At 39.9% G+C, this 24,696-nt stretch overlaps 1 protein-coding gene across 5 annotated transcripts in view; it reads left to right on the top strand.

The window, feature by feature from the left end:
- PDE1C (phosphodiesterase 1C) overlaps positions 1–24,696 on the top strand; it is a 409,149-nt gene that overhangs the window by 328,233 nt on the left and 56,220 nt on the right. For all 5 annotated transcript variants that reach the window (XM_064575093.1, XM_045864458.3, XM_045864460.3 and 2 more), the window contains 5 exons: positions 251–371; positions 9,069–9,150; positions 12,073–12,193; positions 14,098–14,273; positions 22,695–22,925. In XM_064575093.1, coding sequence (XP_064431163.1) covers positions 251–371; positions 9,069–9,150; positions 12,073–12,193; positions 14,098–14,273; positions 22,695–22,925 — 731 coding nt within the window. The remainder of the gene's footprint in view (positions 1–250; positions 372–9,068; positions 9,151–12,072; positions 12,194–14,097; positions 14,274–22,694; positions 22,926–24,696) is intronic.

The raw sequence follows: 24,696 nt of genomic DNA on the forward strand, positions 1-24,696 counted from the left end.
CTTTTTGAATGATGCAGTCATTCCAGAAGTCATTTGGAGTCTGTTTATGAGGTGTCCAGTTCAATAAGCATGGAGACTAAGCTGATGAATATCCCAGCTGTAGGATGAAATGATGCTTTCCCCCCAGTTCAGCTGACATGGGGTTTGAGATGGGAGAATGGAAGAGATGAAGAAATTAATGATTGTTAAAAACTCTTATTGAGGTTCTGAAAGTTTGGTCATCACATGTTTGGGTCCTTTGGGTTTATAGAATTGAAAAGCCGAAAGCATTATCCCTGATGTTGCACACGGCGGACATTAGCCATCCTGCAAAAGCATGGGAGCTCCATCATCGCTGGACAATGTCACTCCTGGAGGAATTCTTCAGACAGGTATCTTGTGCTACTCCTCAGGGCTGTCAGCACTAGATAGTTTCTGAGTTTTATATTTCAGCAATGCTATAATAAGACAATTGGCATTACAATAATTTTCTTTGGGGAGGAAGGGTTCATAGCTTTTTTTTTTCTTTTTTAAAAAAATTTCCTGGCCTCTTGCTTATGTGATGTTTGACTCTTACCTAAATTTTGGTTCTCAGAACATCATGGTATTTCTGTCCTATGCATTTCTGTTTGGAAAAAATAAATCCTTTTTGTCAGTTTTTTGTCAAAATATCATCTGGATACTTTCCCTTTTACTCCTCATTCTAATGGGTTGACCAAATTTTGGTTGCTTTTACATCATTGTGTGGGATTAAGATGCTAATCTTTAACTCATAATGATCTGTTACAGTAGATTGGGTTGTTTCTTTTGAGCAGATAAGCCATGTTGTCAAATTCCAAAGTGAGGTGTGGCAATTTGTGGTCAGGAAATCACTAGAAGCTATTGTTTCAATTATATTTAAAAATACTACATCCTAAGACACAGGGTTGTGTTTTCTACAAGGGTAGCCAGAGTCTTTAGTGAGTAGGCAGTGCTTGAAAATTAAATTAAAAAAAAGGTACACAGAAGTAGAGAAATCGGAAAATTAATACATAGTATCAAAACTGACGTCTTCTCAAGAAGAGCTGCCATTAAAACAACTGCTTCAAGATATGAGGTCCTGAGATTGAAGGCAAGATGACATGCAGACTGTGGGGCCTAAATTATAGCCAACTCACATCAGTACAGTTAATTCAGTTACCTCTGGTTACTTCAAGAAGGGTGGTTCACGTCATGGACTGGGAGACCTCTGAGACTGCACAGAATACTACTCGTGACGCCAGTCTCAACTTTGTCCCCTAAACTGACAAGAGATAGGCTCTTTCAGTGGCTACTTGATTTTTTGAAGCAAATTACTCCTCTATGATTACTCTTATTCTGTGACTCTGGTTTGAATGGAAAAATTGTAGAAGGCGTCTGTATGTGTGTGTTTTTTCTTCTGAAACTGTACACAATATCTAGTGATGAGGTGGGACCAGAGTCAACAGCATATTCAACAAAAGACCCTACATTAGAGTTTTTATTCCAGCTGGTTCATGGGACTAATCAAATCCCGCTTCTAGTTCCCAATGGTCTTATCTGTGACTTGTGTTTTAGGAGGTGGTGGCGGTGGTGGCTGGGGGGTGGAGTGGGTGGGATTTAGGGGAAGGTTGGGCCAGATGTTTCCTTAGGGTCCTTCTGGCATTAAATGTTCTACACTTAGGGCGCCTGGGTGGCTCAGTTGGTTAAGCGACTGCCTTCGGCTCAGGTCATGATCCTGGAGTCCCTGGATCGAGTCCCGCATCGGGCTTCCTGCTCGGCAGGGAGTCTGCTTCTCCCTCTCCCACTCCCCCTGCTTGTGTTCCCTCTCTCACTGTGTCTTTCTCTGTCAAATAAATAAATAAAATCTTTAAAAAAAAAAAAAAAGTTCTACACTTAATCCTTCATACTGTCCAGGGGTGCACATCAACACCTGCACACACACATGCTCCCCTAAGCTATTATGTGAATATACCATCAGGTACCCTATTCTGCATATGGCTGTTTCCCCTCGCAAAGTCATTGCTTGGTCTCAGACTTGTTCTCGAGGAGAACCCAGTGGTGTGCGAGGAACTAGAGCTGGACAGGTGGGCCTTGTATATACAAGAATGACTCTGCCATTTTTCCGGAAGCTATTCTGTTAATATTAGTGAGAGGATTTTCTGTAAATAACCACTCCCCATTATCATATGCTTTCTTTAATATTGCTTGAGCAATAACACCCCCTATGGCTGGGAGTATTTAATCTACAGCCAAAGGTAGGTGATAGCTAACTCATGTAAGTGTGAGGTACTGAAGTGATTCCTTCTTTTAATTGTGAGTAGATATGAGAAATATCTTAAATATGTGCACATTTTTTCCCATAACGGAAACCTTGTTTGTATACACATATGCTTGAATTGAATGAAAAGGTGCTAGAGGCAATGTGAAAATAACCTTATTGAATTTCTTGCCTATTGGGAATGGAATGTTAGCTCACTGGACTGGAACTATTTTTTAGTAATTATGATTCAGTAAATTATTTTTATTGACTTAATATTTTAACCCAGATGCCATAAGCCATTGTAAGTAACCCATGGAGGAGAAACGTTGCCTCAGCGCTTAACTATAGATTTTAAATCAGACAGTTCAAATGGGAAAGCTCAATGGGACTATAGAGCCTTTGAAAGTATTACATTTGGAAGTTGGGTTGTAATTCAAAATAAGGGCATAGCCTCAGTGCCGATAGACCAGACCTTCCATACTTTGCTAAAAAAGTAAGTTACATCTTCAGTATTATAACCATATTTTACAAAATCCAAGCTGTGGCCTTGGGGTGCTTCTCAATGAAATATTGACTTTAAAGAAGTATAAGTTTGCCTCTTTGGTAAATACATGCTATATAAGTCTTGAGGTTCATTTCCTTTATATTGCTGTTTATTTTTATATTTTGCAAACGTCCCCTACAATTCTTTTAATATCTTCTGTGTTTGTGGTTATTTCCCCATTTCTAATTCTCATTTCATGTATTAGTGTTTTTCCCCTTGCTTCTCTATGAAATTGGCTAATCATTTGATTATTTTGTTTCTATTTTATTTTATAATACCTTAATTGAAGTTTTCATTTTTACTAATTCATTTCTTCTGCTTGAGTTTATTTTGTTCTTTTGCTAACTTCCTGAGTTGGATGCTCAATTCACTTATTTCATTCTGCCTGTTTAGTATTAGAAAATAGAAGGCTAGGGGTTTGTCTTTTTCTTATGAATCTCATAGATTCTGATATGCAGTATTTTCACAATCATTCCTTTCTAAATATTCTGTAATTTTGGTGTAGATTTTTCTTTTACCCAAGAGTTGGTTCAGATAGAGGTGTTTATTTATAAAATTTTCCAATGGTGGGCTCTTTTGCTTTCTAGTTTGTAATTAATTTGTGGCTTATTGAAATTTGATCAAAGAATTTTTTCATTGTTTGGATTTTATTGTGAATCATTTGTCACCTACTATATAATCAGTTTTGTGAATGTTCACTGCTCTTTAAAAGTAGATTTATTATCTACTAGCAGGGTATAGAACTCAAACAATACCCCATGTATCTACTTATGAATTATGTCATTTAGGTATTCTATATATCATTTAAAAATTTTGATTTATTGTGGGATGACAGATGTTTCTAGTTTTTTTTTCTTTCTACATAGTGTGAATGTTGATTCTATGTTATTTGGTTCTTGGATATTCATAACTATTAGATTGTCATAATTTATTGTACCTTTATCATTATAAAGCCTGCTTCTTTGCCTCATCTAATGCTTTTACCTAGAATTCAAATTTGACTCATTTTAAGGATATGAGCCTTGTCTTTGCACAGGTTTTTACCTTTAGCCTTTCAGAGATACTTTTGTTTGGGTGTGCCTTTTAAACACTGTATATAATTGAGGTTTTTTATGAGGCCGTCTAAGATTCTTTTCTCTTATTATTTGAAATCAGCTATTTTGTATCTATTGAAATGATAGGAATATTTGATCTTAGGTACCACCATATTTTATATTATGCTTTCTCTTTTTACAGCTTCTTCATAAATAGTTCATTATAGTGACTGTGCCATCTGCTTTGTTCTATATTTATTTCTTCTGATGACTTGGAAGTTTTATATTATGTTTTTAGTTCTTCCAGGGGCTAACTTGATAATAAAAATTTTACATCCTCTATTTATTTAGATAGTATCTATTGCCTCCTTGTTATAAAAAGTAGTAAACTTCTACTTCCTCTTCCCCAGCACTTGATTTTAGTAGGTTTTATTAACTTGTTTAATTCTTGTAGTCTGTTCTTTATTATTTAAATATAGCTCTATTTTTAATGTATCAGGTTTAAATGATATATTCTTATCTCCAACAGGTAAGAAAGCCGGCGTTTATTTATTACTTCCCAATACCATTCTTATTTTCCTTTCCATAACATAACTAACTCCTTGTTACTATTTGTTGGCTATATTACTTCTAAGTTGTCCTGATTTTTTAAATGAGCCTTCTATGCTTCTATGCTGCTTACAAAAGATACACCCTAAACAATGTGACTCAGAAAGGTAGAAAACCGGCAAGAGCATAATTTTCTAGTTGTTCTTGTCTTGATTCTGCTCAGTGGTGGTACTTTGGCCCTGGTTGATCGCCATTGGTTGGCCAACGTTGTTCCTCAGGTGGTTTCTTCTAGAAGAGCTAATGAAACCACATTTTTGTGTACTTGCCCATATTTCTACTGCTGTTATACTTGGGCCATAGTTTGCTTGGGTAAGACATTTTTTTGATCAAACTTTTTCTCCCTGAGGCCTTTTTTATATTTCACTCAAATGTCTTCTACCTGTGAATATTGCTATGGAGAGGTTGGAGGCCCTGCTGTAATTATTTTCATGTCTAGGTGATATATCTTTATGCTTATGTGCCCTAAAGGATTATTTCTTTATCTTTGAAGCCCACTAACATTACTAGGGTATATTTCAATAATGACTCTTCTTTAATAGCTTTCCTTGGGAACTGGCTTGTTCTTTTCTTCTATAGATTCAAGTTACCTTGACTGCATCTTTGAATGCTTTCCTTTTCCATTTGTTAAGTTCTCTTCTTTAGGGAAAACAGTTATTCATACGTTGACTCTCTTTTGTTTCTCTTCCATGTCTACATTTTTCCTTTAAGTCTTCATTAACTCTTTGATCAGTGGTCTTTGTTTGGCCTGCTTTTTACATTCCTGACCTCCATGCCCCTTAATGTGTTTTCATCAAGAACAACTCTTGTTTGTGCTGCTTCCGGTGCAGTCTTCATTTATGCAATCATTCTGTTTTTCTCTTCCATATCTTTCCTGAGCTCTGATAGCTCCTATTTCCCTGAGCCCTTTTCTTGATAATTTCAGGAATTTCTTTCTGTTCATGACAATATGTTTGGTCATCACTTGGTGGCACTGTTTTTTCTGGTGTTTCCTGTTTTTTTGTTTGTTTCTTCCTTTATTCCTTTTTTTCCTTTTTCATTTGATACATGTTTTCACAGGGTTTTTTTGTTGGTAGTGATGGTAGTGCTGCTTCTTCTTCCTCCTCCTCATCCTTCTCCTTTTTCTCCTCCTCCTTCTTCATTTTATTATTACTATTATTTACTATTGTTGAATGAAATGCTTTTTAAACTATTTGCAGGATGTATGTGCCAAGGAGAAACCAGAACAGCAATATTCTAAACTAGCCGAGATTCTTCATGGTTTGTTATGAGGCTTCTATGACGTGGGGTGTGTGTGTGTGTGTGTGTGTGTGTGTGTGTGTGTGTGTTAACCTTTATTTCTTCCCAGACAGCAGTGGGCAGCAGTTGTAGGGCTGCTCACAATTCAGACTCTGCCATCCATCATCCTCTTGCCATGCCTATGTGTTTCCTCATTCAACTTCTCCTTTTCTACTATTCCTAGGGACTAAATAGGGCCCAGGGTAGCTCCTCACACCAGAGAGAACCAGGAGAACTATGCTCTTCAAGTTTTATCTGAGATCTGGAGCCATAGGCCTCTTCTCTGGGGCTCTTACCTCACCCCTCTCTGATATTCACAACATTTGGCAGCCATTCCTCATCTAGTTTGATTTGAGATTACAGATTTTTCCTAGCATTTGTGTTTCTGTTTCTTGCTCTCCTGTTTTGAGAGGATAATTTCTGAGAAGACACAGATGTCTTCACTATATTATCTTAAATCCAAAATCACAATAATTTTCTTATACTTCCTATTTGTAACTTTTTCCCCTGGGAAAGAAGAGTGTACATTGCTGTGATTTTTTTTTTTTTTTTTTTTTTGCATGATGCTTTGGTTACCCTCTCCAATCAAATACTTTTTCTTCACTCTACCTGAGAAGACTCACTTGAGATGTCACCTGCCCTGTGACCTTACAATATGGAAATAATCTTTGTTTTTCTTGATTGGCTTGTTGCTTACATATAGCTTCTATAACAAACCCCAAAATGAATAATGACACACATAAAATGGAAGTTTATTACCCACTCATGTAAAGCACAGGACAAGTGTTTATTGATTGGCAGATAGTTTACAATCAGCAGTGATTTTAGACCTAGACTCTGCATGGCTTCCATGTTGCTTGTCTACATCAAGCCAGCAAAAAAGGGAAGAACGTGGAGAAGTAGGCATAGGAGATTTTATATGCCAGAAGTGTGGTGGAGATACATCCCCTCTCCTCTTGTTTTATTATCTAGCACTAACTGACAGATATCCTGGGAAATGTAGTGTAGCTGTGTGGACAGGAAATAGAGAAGGAAAAGGAGGGAGGCTTTATGAACAGCTAATGCCTAATTGCTCCCCCAGCTTGCCTGTCATAAATGTCCACGTAACCAAAGAACTTGAGTGTTTCTAATCAAATTCATCTCTTCATTCATTCAACAAAATGCATTGTGCTCCTTTTGCAGATTGACTACATGACTTTATTAGTCTTAACCCCTATGGCAGGAATAATAGTTATTTATTTTTCTTCATTGTCCTGGAAAAAAAAATGAGTTAGTTAAAAAAAATCTGTTGTGCTGAGACTTTTGCCCCTTTTTAAAAATATTGACATCTTCAGTAAAAGGAAAGGGTATGAATAATTCCACACAGGCCAGTAGTTATAGAGTCATATAATATTGTTTCAGTCAAGTTGAATTCACCTGTAGAATTACATCCTTCCATTTTACCTTCTGCACATTTTTTTCCAATTCATAAATGTATCCGTCCTCCAAAGGAAATTCAATGACAACTATTTTGAAATAGGCATTTAATAGTTGAGTCTACTCAGCTCAATTAAATCCAAAAGATATAAGTGATGTGTAGATGTGGAATGGACAAGTCCATGGGATAAGAAGTTATTTAATAGCTTATATGTTTTTAGTAATACAATCCAAATTAATGCTTATGCCTTAATAGTCAAGTGGTTAGTGTTCACCACCTCTTCTTCTAGACCACCCCATTAAAATGTACCAAAAAACCAACTTTTATCCCTGCTTCATAGGGAGTAAGAGTGGGTTTTATTTGCTTTAGCTGAGCTATCTTGCTAAACCATCGACAAAACAACAGTTTATGTTATAAGTACTCTTCCTTCTCTTCATCCTGCCCAGGTAGAAATAGCTCAGGAATAAATTATTTTTATCATGCCACTTGAGAGAGAGTGCAGCACGCAGCAAGGCATACTCAGCAATGGAGGGGCTGTTGTGTCCCATGGGAACAGGAAAGTGTGCAGAAGGAACTGAGCCACTTCAGGACTGTTCCTGAGACCCTTGGATGTCCCCAGCACCTATTGTGACCCCATCATTCAGCTTCCTCAGACGCCCATGCCTTTTCCTTCCTTTCAGTAGATGTTCTGTGTGTGTGTGTGTGTGTGTGTGAGAGAGAGAGAGAGAGAGAGAGAGTGAGAGCCAGCATCTTTTCTCTTTGGTAACATGCCTTAGAAAGAAAAAGCATTTAGTTTTTGAACCCGGTCTAGTTTTTGAATGTTGTTATTACTTTTTATGTACTATTGATTTATTTATAGTATTTATTGTCATCAGAGTGTATTTGGTATAACAAATTCACTAAACATTTCTCAAATCTTGACTTAAATATTAGAGATACCTAAGATACCCAATATTAGAGAAACAATTAAATAGTTCTTTTATTTATTTACATATGTTTCCACTTAATCCTCATCATAACCTGATACGATAGGGGTTATTATTCCATACTTTATAGAACATAACACTGAAATGTAGAGAGGGAAAATAAACTTCCTGTGATCACACAGCTAGAGGGAGAAAGGCCAGATTCAAGCCGAGGTCAGTAGCCATTAACCTGAGCAGATTCTATCCTTTGTAAAATGAATTAGCACAACTTTACTACTGTGAGAAGGGTGCCATATTCTCCCTTTCCTCTAGGTGTGTGACTGAAGTATTGAGCTTTTGGTCCAGGTTTTCAACCCTCATTATTTAGACTCTCCATCGTACTTACTTGTTATAGTGATGCTTTTTGGTGAGATTGAGAATATATTGACCAGAGAATTATTATTGTCTAACTTGAGAAACACAAGCAGTTATTTACTCTGTTTCTTTTTTGGTCCACTTTCCATTATGGACTGAACCCTGTGCTTAAGACCCTGGAAGCACTTACCCCAGTTGTGTGTAGCGTTAGGTAGCAGCACTGGGAGAATAAATCCAAATCAGTCCAGTTTGAATTTATGTTTTGGACACTGCCCACAACTGGGGTGGGGGGGCTTCACTGGCTCAAGAAAGGCCATAGATCGACTCGACAACTCGAGAACACACAGGAATTCTGACTGCAGTGTTGGCTCTAGGCCACAAGACACAATGGCTTTTCTTATTTTCCTCGGGGGACCTATTGCTGCCTAATGAGGCTTTCTATACAACAGCATGTGCCTTTGCAGTTGGATGGAATGATTGGACCCCAGAGGGCTTCAGCTTCTTGGTGTCTTTTATGCAGAGGAGCAGGCCCCAAAAGGACTTCTTACATAATGTAATTGTAATAATTATAATAAAGACCAGTGGCCTTTGTGGCAATTGAAGTTGCTAAATAAAATCTGGGCAACTTTGCCTACTGATCTTAATTTACTGTGACTTCCTGTTTTCCTAGGGTGACAGAGAAGCAGAGCTGGGGCTGCCTTTTTCTCCTCTGTGTGATCGAAAGTCAACGATGGTTGCTCAGTCGCAAGTGGGTATGTGTTGACAGCCCTTTGGATGGAAAGAAAAAACAGAGAGGGGTGCCTAGAAGTAAGCTCACATGCTCCCAGTGATTCTTTTGGCTGGGAACATGGCTCCATTCTGCTGTGCTGTGCTCATGGCTTTGGCTGGTTGGGTTGGAGCTGCTCTCCCCATCCTGCTCCCTGAAATGTGGCTGGTTTGTGGGAAGATTAGACAGTGATGCTCTGCTGTCGCTATCATTCCCCACTAAGAGCAAAAGGGGCCTCAACTTTCCAGTGCAATAACAAGAATCAGTGGCAAGAAGCCCATTCTATTTCAGCCTCTCCATTCTGCATGCAATCCTGGAAGTCTCTCTGGCATCATTTCTCTGGCCCTGTTTCCAGGACAGTCCCATTTCCTGGATGACCCTACTTCTAGGAATGGCTCATTTTAAATGTTTCCTTCTTTTTAGAAAGCTTTTAGCACCTTTTTTTTTTTTGGAAAAGATAATTTTGTACTCTAATAACCATAATATATGTGCATTACAAAAATCCTCAGATATGAGAGAGGGTACCAGTATCACACATAAATTAAATATCAGCAGTGCTCTTCGCTTGGAAGAGTCTGAAATCATTCAAAAAATAAATTCAACAAGGATTTACTGAGTTTTTTTTCCACTTGTATTTTGAGTACTCATTCCTTTTTTTCGTAATAGTATATTGAGTTTCTGTTAGGTGCAAGGCACTGCTAGGCACTAAAATAGATGTTATAAAAAAACGAATACAGATTATATATGGCATCTGCTCCCAAAGACACTGAACCAGGATTGGGCAGTAGACAACATGTTAGGAAAACAAAATCTATTTGAGTGTTACAGTGCTAAGGTAGAGTTTTGTATGTGGCACAGTTGGGTATAGAATAGAGTGTGTGGACCATTAGACTCAGAAAGACTTGTTGAAGGGTAATATTTGAGTTGGGGCTTAAGAAATAAGTAGGTAATATCTAGGCAAACGGTGTTGTTGGTTAGAGGTGTGTAATGGGTGGGTGGAAGGGCATTCCAGGTAAGGGATTAGCATATACTGAGCAGGGAAATTTAAAACAGCCTAGTATGGTCAGGGCATTACAAACAGCTCCATATGGCTGGAGTAGTGGGCAGAGAGTAGGATGAAGTAAGTGACATGTCTAAGGAGGAAATCAGGGCATATCTAAAGAATTTTAAGTAAGATTTAAAAATATAAATTGATGCTTTAGAATAAGAGTCAGCAAACTATAGCCTATGGGCTAAATCTGGCGTACTTGTCCTATAAGTGGTTTTATTATAACACAGCTAAGCTCATTCCTTTGCATATTGTCTATGGCTACTTTTACACTACAGTGACAGAGTTAAGGAGTTGTCATAGATTTGGCCCACAGAACCTAAAATATTCACTATCTGGCCCTTTACAGAAAAAGTTTGTCAACCACTGTTTTAGAAAGATTTCTCTTATCGGTAGCTGGGAGGGTTTTGAGTAAGACTAGAGGCAAGGAAATCAGCTGGGTGCCCACCTCAGTCATGAAAACCATAAAAGCATTTGCACCAAACACCATATTTCCTTTGATTAGGGTTTCATTTCCTTCCAACTTTCACGTGGCTGTGTAATAAACTACCACCAGTAGTTCCAGATCATATATTTTCTACTAATGTGTCGCAGAACACCTGGGTATCTTTGGGCCATTGAGACAGTGACTATGTTAGATGTTAGAGCCTAACATCAACTATCTCCCCAACATGGTGATATCTCAAAGTTCCAGTTCCAGATCTGACCCCTCTCCCAGGTTCCAACCCTGTTTCTTCCAGTTCTGCTCACCCTTTCCCATCTAGATGTATCCCTGGCACCTCAGAGTCAGCAGATCTAAGACTGAGCCCATCGTCCTTTTCCCCAGCCACAGCTCCCCTATCATCCCTGGGTTCTCTGCTTTGCTGGGGGAGGTCTCTAACAATTCCCACTCAGAGGCAGCACCCCCCCCCCGAGCTGCTTGCACCCGTGCCTCCATGACACCCCCACCTTACGCTGGCACTGGATCCCACCTCCTTACCTCTCCTTTGAGCTGTCACAACAGCTTCTCAAATGATTTTCCCAGACTCAGCCCCTCCTGCTCTCTCCCTTCATGCCCATCTTGCCAGATTAACTTTCCCAAAGAACATTGAAAAAATCTAACTGTGATGCTCCCCAAACATCTCAAGGGGCTTCTAGTACCCATCTAGGTCCCACCCAACTCCTTAGCCAGACCCTTAGGAGCCTCCCTTCCTGAGCTGATGATTACCTGCCTTCCCAAGCTTTCCCACTCCAACTCTGAAAAAATCCTTAAGCCCCAGTCAATCCTCAGACACATCCTGCATTTTTTCCCATCCTCGACACTTTGCTTATTCCACCCCTTCCACCTGGAGTGAAGAGACTTAGGGCTCAGCTCAAACATCACAACCTCCATAAAGCTGTTCACAGGCCTCTCAGGGTGAGGGAAAATATCCTCCCTCCCTCACCTTCCCAGGGGCCTTCTTTGGGCTTCTCCTTTGGCCCTTTCCATATACTCTAGGGGTCATTTCTATGCTCAGTTAATCTCTCTTATAAATGCCTTGAGGGTAGGCAGGTTGTGTTTTATGTCTTTGTCTCTTGTGCAGCACGAACCACAGCACTGGTTACCTAGTGGGGGTTGAATCTGTGTTTCTTCATCACTTGATTGAGCTGGATACTAGAAAGTCATAGGAAAGTTATTTGGAGAGATGGAACTGACTCATGATATTCAACTCAAGGAATATGTTAAATGAATAAAGACCAACCTCCTCTCTCCTTATCTGATCTGGAGCTCCTCTGTGGATAAATTTTAAAAGAAAGATAAGACTCATCAGTTTCCATAGGAAAATATGGAAAGGCCCAGTTAACATGTAGTTCCTCTGAGGTGTTGCTGTCTCTTTTCAGGTTTTATTGATTTCATTGTGGAGCCCACCTTCACTGTGCTCACGGACATGACTGAGAAGATTGTGAGCCCGTTAATTGATGAAACCTCCCAAAGTGGCGGGACAGGACAGAGGCATTCAAGGTCAGTGGAGAAACTTGAAGGATGGGGGTCAGGTGAGGACAGAGCTATTCCTTTGGGAGAGACGGGGTATTTCATAATGCTGTTTGCCCTCCCTCTCTTGTAAGGGTGTGTCTGCCTCTTTCTTTTTCTCAGAGGAGTGGAGGCTGGACTATCTGTGCTCTCCAGGCTGGCCTGGAAGGGAGTGACCAAGATCCACACCACGACTGGTGGGTTTCCAGGGCTGGTCCTCCACCCCGTTCTCTCTTTTGGTGCTTTTGCTCATGGCAGCACCCATCACAGCACTTTGACCTCCTGGCCCCAGGCAGTCATTGCTCCCCAGTGCAAAAAGAAAGTACCCCTGATCAGAATTCTCACAAGAAATGAAACTGAGTTTCATTTCTAGGTTTAGGAAGAGAATGAAGTGGAGGAAAGAAAAAGAACCTGAAAGCTTTAAATCACCTCTGACATAACTTCATTATATTGAGCATAGATAAGTAGCAGGCTCCGGAGTCAGATTCCAGGTTAAACATCCCAGTCCCATTACTTGGTAGCCATGCCATCTCAGGTGAGTGGCCTCAGTTTCCCCATGTGGGTTGTAATACTCCTAGGTTGGAGGGAAGATTAAAGAAGTTATTTAGTCTACATTAAGCCCTTATAACAGGGTCGAGCACGGAGGAAGTACTAACACTTAGTCTTTATTAGTGGTGCCACTGCTAGTCCCGCTGCCCCTTTCCCGCTTGTCCATGTAGAACCTGGGGCTTTGTTATACAGGAGAAAGGAGAGAAATGGAATTTAATGGGAAAAATAAGCAAAGAGCAAAAGAAGGAGTAAATAGAAGGGAAGATAGGAAAAATATTAGGACAGTGGGGTCCTGGGGATGGTCAAGGTGAATGGACCCAGTGAGGGCTGCTGACATGGCAGACAGAAGCCTTCTGCCTGAGTCCCCTACCCCATAGCTCTGCAAGCACTCGGCTGAAACGTATCCTGCTTATCTATTCAGCCTCAGTTGTGGTTGTCAGTGGGTTTGCATTCATGTTGGTCACAGCGCTAGCCACCTGGAAGTGTGTGATACGTTCAAGTTTCCCAGAAGGTGACCTCCCTATATATGCAAAATTGCCCATGTTTAAAACATGAAGTAATATTCATTTTTTTAAAAAAAGATTTTATTTATTTGACAGAGAGAGAGATAGCGAGAGCAGGAGCACAAGCCGGGGAGTGGGAGAGGGAGAAGCAGGCTTCCCGCTGAGCAGGGAGCCCGATGTGGGGCTCGATCCCAGGACCCTGGGACCATGACCTGAGCCGAAGGCAGACACTTAACAGCAGAGCCACCCAGGTGCCCGAAGTAATATTCATTTAAAAAATGCTTTTTATATGACTGTTTCCCACAGTCTCTAGGGTGTCTGTGCCTTTTCAGCTTCCCCTGGGAACATAAGGAAAACTTCTTACTTTGGCCTTGGGGATCCTGGGGTCAGAGGCACTCCAGTACGGGGGGTGGGGGGTTTGGAGCTGGAGAGAAAGAGGTACAAGTGGCTGGGTAACTTGGAAAGTGGTCAGTGTGGAAGCAGGTGGCTGCACTGGGAAACCAAGTAGAAGCCCAGTTTCAAATTAGTTAATTTCGGAGAGTTGAAGACAGAGAATTCATGTGAGGGAATTCTAATCATATTGAGTAAGAGGATACCAATCAGCAGAGAAGAAATATGGGGAATAGTGATACTCATGAGGCTGAAACCTTGATGGTTTTTTTTCCTGCTGAAAACAGAATTTCCCGTTTGTCACATATGGAAAATAGGAATTGCAAACTTCAGGACCCAGGAATTTCGCAACACAACTTGAGGAGTGTTAACCACTCCTTTCTTGGGCTTGCTCATTGGCATACATTATTAAAACACTACCCTTCCTCTTTGGTGTGACTTTTTGTCCTCCAGTTTGAACAGCATCAGTTCAGCGGATGCAAAGCGATCGGGCGTGAAGAGCACTAGCTCAGAAGGAAGCGCCCCCATCAACAGTTCTGTCATCCCCGTTGACTACAAGAGTTTCAAAGCCACTTGGACTGAGGTGGTGCACATCAACCGGGAGAGATGGAGGGCCAAGGTGCCTAAAGGTAACATGCTACTGGGGAATCTTCCAGGAGATCCGTCCAAATCCACTTAGAAAACAAGGCATTGCTGATTTATGGGTATTGCAAATGAAGCACTATCTCAGGATCTGGATTCAAATGGCCAACTGGTAGGATCCACTCTCTTTGGCTCTTCATTGTATGTAGCACTCAGTGCATAATAGAATGAGGCAAGCCCCCACTTCAGCATGACATTTGTGCTGTCTGACTAAATTCCCCTTGTTGGTATAAAGATCTTGCAGTGGATGGGTGTTGTTCTTGGTTTCTGCGAGACCACCTGGTCATTCTCATTTCTTATCATGTGACACAATGATGAGGCCTTAATTTCTTCCTTTATCTAAAGTAAAGCCTGACTGATAGGGCGCCTGGGTGGCTCAGTTGGTTAAGCAACTGCCTTCAGCTCAGGGCATGATCCTGGAGTCCCAGGATCGAGTCCCACATCGGGCTCCCTGCTTGGCGGGGAGTCTGCTTCTCCCTCTGACCCTCCCCCCTCTCATGCTCTATCTCATTCTCTCTCTCAAATAAATAAATAAAATCTTTAAAAAAAAATTAATAAAGTAAAGCCTGACCAATAGCCACCTCTGCCATTACATTGGGATAGAAGGAGCTTTAATATCCTTGCATGCATTTTTAGCCCCCTTTCATGTTCTCAACTTCTCTTCACTCATGACTCAGGCTGATCTTCTGAGATGAATGTAACTTGCAGGCAAAATTCACTGAGGCCAATATCAAAATTCAGATGAGAAAATTCATGACTCTTGGTACTATAAATAAAAAGGACTGAAATCCGTGTGCTTCTTGAAAGCTGAAATCCATTTGCTCATACGCATATTCGTGTTTCTCAAATGGGTACTACATGCTCAGCCTGTAGCCTAGGGAGGAACGCGTACCTGAGATAAGGGTAAGATACCTGAGATAAGGGTACGATGCCGTGGCGCTGGATTCCAGGGAGAGACGCAAACATAGATGGCTCTTGGAGCTCAGCGAGGGGGCTGACCCCAGTGGGGTTTGTGCAGGTGAACCTTCAACAATAGTCAGTGTTTGTTAACATCTACCCAATGCCTCCTATGTGCCGAGAGTACAGAGATGAATCACAGACATCTGGTCCTCAGAGCTCACTGTCTCCTGAGGGCAGGGGGCATTTGCATGAGTTTCCTTCAAGGAAAGAAGGAAGTTCAGTCAAGGATTTGAGCTTGTCGCCATCACCCACTGGCCCTGGGCCCCAGGCCCTCATTACAAGAAAGGAGAGTTTTAACCTCAAACACAACCCCGACACTTTCATCCACCAGTGCCCGCACAGCAAGGTGAAAGAAGCGTGGGAGTGGCTGGGCAGGACATGTTCTGGCTCTGTTGGCCCCTCATACATCAGGGGCTGTTTCTTGTGTGGTAGAGAAGAGACCTACCTCACTGTTGCAGTTTTTCAAACGCCAGCCACTGTGGCTTGTCCACAAAATCCAGTCCAAGTGGCTGCTCATTTCAGGTGGGGCCAAGGGTTTATATTTATGGCGCTTTTAAGGCACAATTGGGCCCTTATCATTTTGGGACAGACCTTGGACCCTGAGCTACGGAGCCAATACCTCTTCTATATTTTAAATGTAGCCTCCCCTAGTCTATTCAGATGCCTTAAACATTTAAATTCTCCCTGTTGGCAGACGTTGCAAGTGGCAATAGCAGCTACTACATCATCTCAAAAGAAGCACTCTCTTATAATCAATGACACTCATTACATATGAAAATCCAATTCCCGACAACACACAGTCTAAAGAGGTACTTCAAAATAATTCGTTCGCAGTTATCTGGCTTACTTAAGTTACCTTCCGAAACTAGTCACTGAGGGGAGCATTAGATGGCTTCTCTTCCAGGAGAAAACTGGCCTTTTGAAAATGACATAAATAAACGCTAATAATTACCAAATGTTAGGTATGCTGGTTGAGATACGGTCAAGCTATTTTGGAAGCATAAAGGGACTTGTCCCTTAATCTGCTTAGGGCTTTTGGGAAGGCATCTTGTAGCCAGGATTTCAAGGTTGCCTGAGGTTGATCCTGCAGGAGGTGTTAGATTTTAAAATGGGGAACAAGGAGAAAGGGGATGGACAGAGGCGCAAAGCCTGGGTTATGTATGTTTTGTGGGAGGATAGTTTGAATATCAAAGCAAATTTCAGTTAGTGGGGAAATGGAGAATTGAATCCCTACTTGCACTAGACTCTTTGGCAGATTCATGTAGATTCTTTGGGAAAATTACCTTCTGAGGATGATAATACATATCACAGAGTTGATGCAAAGAACAGAAATAAATATGTAAAGCACTGAGAACAGAACCTGTATGTGGTTAGTGCCTGATAACTCATAGCTGTTATTTTTTAAAAAATTGGAAAAGAAAGTTAGAGGTTTGAATGCAGAGTTAAGAAGATGGTGGTAAAAGTAACAACCTATATCTAATACTCTTACCTAATATTTTCAGCCTCCCAGTAATGCTGTTGACTAGTTCACTGGTGTTAAGAGATTCATTTATATCTTTTTTTCCATTGGTGATCAGTTTGTACTAGATTATCCCAGTCTGTTTTGCTCATTGTTCTTTTCTACCAGAAAACCGTGATTTCAAGAAAGCCTGACCTGCATGGGGCACTTGAACATATGTTGTTATTAAATTGATTAGAATGGGATCTAAACTCTTAGTTTTATTAACCAACCTGATATACAAAGCTAGCTAGACCAGAACCCATAGTTGTTAGAAAAGAGTAAATAATTATTTCTTAACAGCTCACAGGGCTGAAAATTATTATTCCCAAAGATATGTAGGTATAATAATTTCTAAGTCTGATCAATATTAATTTTTGTTCATTATTTAATACTTTATAAACATTTTTTCTGGTGTAAAAATATGTGTTTAGGGGTGCCTGGGTGGCTCAGTCGTTAAGCGTCTGCCTTCAGCTCAGGTCATGATCCCAGAGTTCTGGGATCGAGCCCCGCATCGGGCTCTGTTCAGCAGGAGGCCTGCTTCTCCCTCTCCCACTCCCCTGCGTGTGTTCCCTCTCGCTGTGTCTCTCTCTGTCAAATAAATAAATAAATCTTTTAAAAAAAATACATGTTTAGGTAATAATGCTGAAATATAAATATATCTATAAAGAAGGAAATAAAAATCACTCCTAACCTCTTCAGCCAGAAATTGGTGAAATTCTGATATAATTCTTTTTAATTTTATTTATCATGCATATATATTTATATGAGTAAAAATTTTCCCCATACATTGGAATCATAGCAAAATATTGCCCTATATTTTATTTTACTATTTCTATTTTAAGAATTTTATCTTGATACTGAATATTCTTAGAAAGTATGATTTAAATGGCTGCATTTTATGTAATATTCCTCTTTTTCTGCACATTTTGGTTTTTCAGTTCTTCATTACTGTATATAATAACACTGTTATAAACATACAAGTTAAAAAGTCTTTGAGCCTACCTCTGATTATTTATCTAGGATAAATTTCTATATGTGGAATTCCTCTGTCAGAGTAGATGAAAAACTATAAGCTCTTGATACATATTATCAAATTTCTCTCTGGAGAGTTTTTTTTTTTTTTTTTTTTTTTTTTTAGCTAATGTCTTCCAATAGAAGTGGGAGGTATTTCCCTGTATTTCTCCCCTTCATTTTTCCCATTAGAATGTTTATATTTTTATTATTGATTCATAATAACTCTTTATATATAAAGGATGGCAATTCTTCAATTGACAAAATATCTTGGCAATTTCTGCCCTACCTAGTTTGTCATATGCCTTTTAATTTTTTGTCACGTGCCTTTTAATTATGTTCTTTTTTTTGATAAGTATAGTCATCATCTGTCAACATACAACATTATTACAGTATTATTGAGTATATTTCCTATGCTGTAGTTTTTATCTCCATGATTTATTTTGTAACTGGAAGTTTGTACCTTTTAATCCCCTTTATCTATTTTGCCCATCCCCTTACCCACTAGCTAGCTTTGTAAATGGTCTTTTAAAATATATTCTGTTTTTGGGGTGCCTCGGTTGCTCAGATAGTTAAATGTCTGCCTTGGGCTCGGGTCATGGTCTCCAGGTCCTGGGATTAGCCCCATGTCGGGCTCCCAGCGCAGCGGAGAGTCTGCTTCTCCCTCTCCTTCTTCCTCTTCCCCTGCTTGTGCTCTCTCTCTGTCAAATGAATAAATACAAAATCTTAAAAATAAATAAATAAATGCATCCTATTTTTATTTTACCAGAGATTACCTTTACATTTTTGTGCCTATCAATGTAAATATGAAATGGTATATAATGACACTCCTTGCAAATGCTGAGGTATTGCAAGTGGCAATAGCACTTGCAATAGCACAATGAGGTATTTATTGAATTTTTATTTATTTCCTCCATAATCGCTCAGTTTTTGTTGAAATACCATGAGATTTGTAATCTAAGTGATTATAAGTAAATTGTTATTTTATAATTAACTTAACCTTCATATTACTTTTAATATTTGCTTCAAGTTTTATATCTTGCTTAACAACAATTATTTTTATTTAATACTAAGATTTACTAGTTTTATTGAACATCATTTATATATTTTCCTTATTCTTGAGGTTCTAATACTGGTTGAATTTTTCTCCCAGCTGGAGCACTTCTTGGCTTCCATTTTAGAAAGAACCTGTGTGAACACCTTCTGAATCCTTAGATATATAGAAGTATTTTTTTGTTGCTTTTGTATATAACTAAGAGTTAACTATTCAAAATTCATATAGTATTTTGGTTGGTTTTCTGTTAGTCAGTTTCTCTCCTTTTCTTTCTCTCTCTCTGTAGGTAGTTTAAGTAGGCAATTCAGAAAATGATATCATGGGATAACTGGTTCAATGACATTTTTAACCAAGAGACTATAAACCATTATTCAGAAGGGGAAATTGAATGAAGAAATCAATGTACTTCTCCCAGAATGTATAGGCATTCAGTGTGGGATAGAGCCAGCTCTCAAGAGGAATGAGAATTATGGATCATGAGGGCTCTGTTCTGCCTTGCTCTCCTTTAACTCATTAGTTGCTTGTTTGGGTCATGTTCATTGTAAGTTAAATCACCACAGATAGTCTGAAATGGGAAGTAAAAGGAAATGGAATTGAACTATGACATTTGCTTTCTACTAGTCTGGAAGCCTACGAGTACCAGGGATGCTAAAACTAAGAGCTGAAAAGTTAATTCTATATGTATTATCCTCAGAACCTTGTAGCACATACAAGTTAATCGTGCACTTGCTTACTTTTTCTCTTTGTAAGAAAGGTTTATGTATGTTAATAATTTCACCCTGAAAATATGTGGCACAAACATACCTCCTGTCAATTTTTTTTTCTTATTTGCATGTCTGCTTGTTTTTATCTATTTATTTTGAGTAGTATCATTGGGTGCTGGTGGCTGGTCACCCTAATATCAGATATTTCAAAGAATCAAGGAGAGATGCAAGTAGAGAAGTTGAACATTGCAGAGCCACCTGCTGGAACACAATTGCCGAAGGGAAAGGAGTCATATAGTGGAGCAGGCTCACCTAGGATCTGATTATGATGTCATAAGAGCTACCATTCATTAATTCAAACATTAATTGCCTGCTGTCAGCAGTATTTGAGCAAAAACAGATTTGTTTCTAAAATGTACCTTCTCCCAGTTTTTTTTTTTTTTGCTAGATTTTCCATAGAAAATTGTTCTGACTCAGTTGTCAAATGAATTTTTCTTGCTCAGATAATATTTTATGCTCTTCTGTAGCAAACCAGAATTTAACACCTTCAGTTTTTATCAGTTACTTTTAACTTGTGGATATTTTGAATGTTGAAAGTTTGCCACAGATACAATGGGGATTCTGTGAGGGGACCATGAATTATTTAACCTGGTACCTGAGTATGAATGAAAATTCTCTTCCCCCTCACTTTTCCTCTCTGTGGAGTGAGTACAGTCATCTTTTTACTCTCCTGTATTAGTGGTTAAGGAAACCAACATTTGTCAAATGGCTAACTCTTCCACAATAGGACTTTAGAGTTTATATACTTTCTGTATTTTACACAGGCCTGGATTACAGATGATGGAATATGTACAAGTCAGGTTCATTGGCAGATAGGGGGAATCATACCCATTATGCACAGTTTCATTTAGTTAACAGATACTCCATGCTTATCTGCTATGTGCCAGGTGCTGTACCAAGCACTGGAATTCAGTGATGGAGATGACATTTGACCTCTGTCCTCAGGGCACTATGGGAGGATGAGAGGAAGTCTGGGTGAACATTCCAGGGGGCCTTCTGTGACCCTGTAGTCTACTGAGAATGCCGTGTTGTGGCATTCTTTTTACTCTTTATTTGTACCTTTCTGTAGAAGTCAGAAGACAGAGTATACTCTATATGTGCATAATTAAGTTATTTTGCAAAGAAATCTTTCCTTACTTTTCACTGTAAAGTATAAATGCATCCTATTGGGAAGCAGAATGTCCAGAAATATAGAATGGCAAACATTTAAAATTTAAATCAGTCCTCGTCCATCCTGATTGCACGTTAGAATCAACTGGAGGGCATTTAAAATATCCTATCCTTGCCCCTCTCCCTCCAGAATATGATTTAATGTGTCCTGGGTGAGCAGGGCATTGAATTGGATGGGTTGGATGGATGAATCAATGAAAAGATTAATGAAAACTTCATAATATATTAGGGAGGACATTTGAGCCAGGCAAATGGAGGGGCAGGAAAAGCAAAATGAAGCCAGAGATCAAAGACATCCACAAAATAAAATGCTGGAAAGCCCCCACGAACATGTGAACTGGATCAGATTTGGGCTTTGTGCTCTTAAGCAGCTAAAACAAAGAGAAACATAACCACCCGGGTGCCCATTAGATTACAAACTTGTCTATGAAGGCTACCTTTTTCAGGAGCGAGACTAATCAAGGAAAATAAAGAGGACCCTTGATAGTGAGGTGTGGGATATTTTTAACACATCTAGAGAAAAAAAAATTCAGTAATGTTTTTTATAATGGATGGCACAATCTGGAAGGCCTTTTGAATCAGTTGGATGCTAAATGGGGTGAGTCTGTCCCGTGAGGGAGGATGGGTCTCAGGCGTGTGTTATTCCTACAACCCAGTGCCACTTTATTGCCTCCAGGGCCCTGCAAGATCTCAACTCTGCATGTCCTTGGTCGTTTGACCACATCATCTGTCACTAACCTCCTCTAAATCTGTGTTAGCCATATTGACTAACTCAGTATCCCAAGCTCATTCCTACCTCGTGGCCTTGACATTTTTTATTCCTCTGCCTGGAATGCTATTTTCCCTGATTATTTCATGGCCAACAATTCATCATTAAGAATTTGTCAGATAGTACTTTCTTTACCTCCTGATCTAATGCCACCTCCCTCCCTTATGCTGATCCTGTTCCATCATATTACTTTGCTTTACTTTTGCTTTACCTTTTTCACCACCTGAAATTATCTTTGTGACTTGTTTACTTAATCATGGTCTTTTCTGTTCCGTTAAGTCTTGCTTGCTGCTAGATTCCCAGCGCCTAAAATGGTACTTGATACTGTTGCTGCTCAATAAATATTAGTTGAATGAATGAACCAATCTTTTCACGAATACTCGACCATATGCAATTATGCTATGTTTTTGATGAAACACAGAGCCAGACCCTTTCACAGTAAACAGAATTGGAAATAAGGCTGACATCCTCTCATTAAAGGGGAAGATTCAGACCAGGATACCTGCCCAAACTAAAGGCTACCTCTAATCTTGTGGACAGTTTGAAGACCGGGCTTTTTGTAAGGACTAATTATCCTCTTCCTACTTTTACATTCACAAACAGTGGCCTGAAACTGTGGCGATTATTCTTCCTTTCTGTTTTGTAATCAGTTGTTCATGTTTAAACTCCAGAGCCTAAGCAAATCTCCATGAAACTCCAATTTTAACTGTGGCTGTGGGAGGGTTTTGTAATGTCCCCGAGCCTTGACTTCACACTTGTAAGATGGGGTTATAATAATAGTAGCTACCACCTAAGGCTGTGTTGAGAACGAAAGGAAGTAATCCTTGAAAAGCACTTAGCATAATACCTGGCATAGAGGACACACTCAAGAGAAGTTATTGATGATAGATATTGAAAATGACAATTGTTATATTGGTTTATTAGTTATTATTATCCTTATTACTATTATTATTACTTTCTCCCTGCCCCTTCTTCTCACCCACTATTTTCAGAAATGACATCACCATGAACCGATTTTATTGGTTTTCTGAATATACACACTAATCTGACTTGAATTAACCAAAAATAAACCCCAAGCACTCAGTGCAAATACTTGTTTTTGTTTAAAGAGGCAGTTCTCCTAATAGTGTAACCTCTTTTCATCTTTTCTGTGCCTTTCCTGACTTGCCATGGATACAGAGGAGAAGGCCAAGAAGGAAGCAGAGGAAAAAGCTCGCCTGGCTGCAGAGGAGAAGCAAAAGGAAATGGAAGCCAAAAGCCAGGCTGAAGAAGGCGCAGCTGGCAAAGCCGAGAAAAAGACATCTGGGGAAGCTAAGAATCAAGTCAATGGAACGTGTACAAACAAAAGTGACAACCCTTATGGGAAAAATTCCAAAGCTGAGAAGTCCTCAGGAGAAAAACAACAGAATGGTGAGTACAGTTTCACTGGTGAAAGGCTCTTTTCGGGGTGTTAATGACGTGATGAATGGAAACTGGCAAACAACCACACCTATGAGGATGGCTCTCAGAGCTGGCATCTCTGGTCTCCGCAGCTGCTGCTCATCACACCTCACTGGGCCATGGGTTCCATTAGGATCCCATCAAAAGAAACCAGAGGCTGGCTTGGGCCATTCTCTCTGGGGAGACTTATACTTTTCAGGCCTTTCCCAGCTGTTCTGGAGACTCTGGCCAGTGCCTGCCTGTCCACTGGGGGAATAACTGTGACCAATCTCAGCACATTCCTGAGTGTTTATTGCCCAGATGGGTGGATAGAAAGTGTCTTCCATACGCACTATCCCTCTAGCAGGCAGGGCTGGGGCTCAGGTCTGTATGTCTGTGGGTGAAAAAGTATATACATTAGGGTGACCACCTATCCCATTTGCCTGGGACTGAGGGGTTTCCTGGCATCTAGAGCTTTAGATTTTAAAACCAGAAAAGTACCAGGCAAACCCAGATGATCTGGTCACCACCTTAAATGCACTGTGCTTGGCACTGAGAATTTAGAAATGGAAAGGCCACAGGAAGTCCACAATCTCATAGAAACATGGGCATCCTTAGAAATAATTCTGAGCAAGTAACAGTCATGGCAAGGCAGCTAAATTTAGCTCAAGGATCATGTCAAAAAAGAAACATTAGCTTTGTTGCATCTGGGGCTCGTGGAATGGAGAAATGTCAAAGAAAGTGTCAGGAGGTGGTGGTGCCTGAGCTGTGTTTTCAATGTTGAACTTCACTGGTCAGATGGGAGATAGGGACTTCTTCACCAGAGGAACAAGATGAGCTGAGGCACAAGGGCATGGAATTGGTTACCTTGTTTAGGGAAGAGCAGGAAGTTCAGAGTCTCTAGAACTTCCAAGTTGTAGCAAGGTAGTTTTGCAGTCTGACAGACCTGGATTCAAGTCACAGCTGTGCCTCTCACTTCTTGGTGGCCTTGGCCAGGTTACTTAACCTTCTACTGGCTCTGTAAAGTGTGCATAACAATAATACCTGCTCACAGCAGGGCCACTTGTGAGCCTCCAATAATGAGAATGATAGCAAAACAATGATGACAATAGAGTAACTAGCATTTATTGACTATCCACCAGATGCTCTTTTAAGTCCTCTCTTTATGTGTTTATTCTCTTATCCGCCTGGTAGGCCATGCTGTAGCTATTATGTATGCTACATAGCCTGAGTAAATGAGGAATATGTAGAAGGTGCTTAGCACAATACTCTCCAATTATTTTTACAGTGAACATATACAACATGTAGAATCAGAAAACAATATTTTAATACATATGGTAATGTTAATAACTCATATCATGTTCCAAGAGCTTTGCATGAATTCCCTCAGGTAACCCCATGAGCACCCTAGGAGGTAGAAAAGGCCTTTGTCCACCTTGTCCAGCCCCTCAGCAGCCTGGTTCTGGAGACTGCTCCTAACTAGTTAGCTTTGTATTCAAGTGCATCATTGTCCGAAAATATGTTCAATTGTATAAGAATTTATGATGTACCTGTTGGAGTTTTTAGAGGGCAGTGGAAAAGACCTCCTCTCATCCCCTCCTGAGGTCAGAACCAACTAAGAGAGAGATACCAGAATCAGAAAGTCAATAGTCAAAATATGAGCTCTACTACAACTGGAGTTGAATTGGAAAATCTGACTTGGTCTGCTGAGCACGTGGTCTTCTTCACACATCTGCCTTGAAGTGAGCTTAGCCAACCAGAT

Source organism: Mirounga angustirostris, unplaced genomic scaffold (genome assembly GCF_029215605.1).
Source record: "Mirounga angustirostris isolate CCGP_5_RB_7025 unplaced genomic scaffold, mMirAng1.0.hap1 SCAF_12, whole genome shotgun sequence".
Lineage (NCBI taxonomy): Eukaryota > Metazoa > Chordata > Mammalia > Carnivora > Phocidae > Mirounga > Mirounga angustirostris.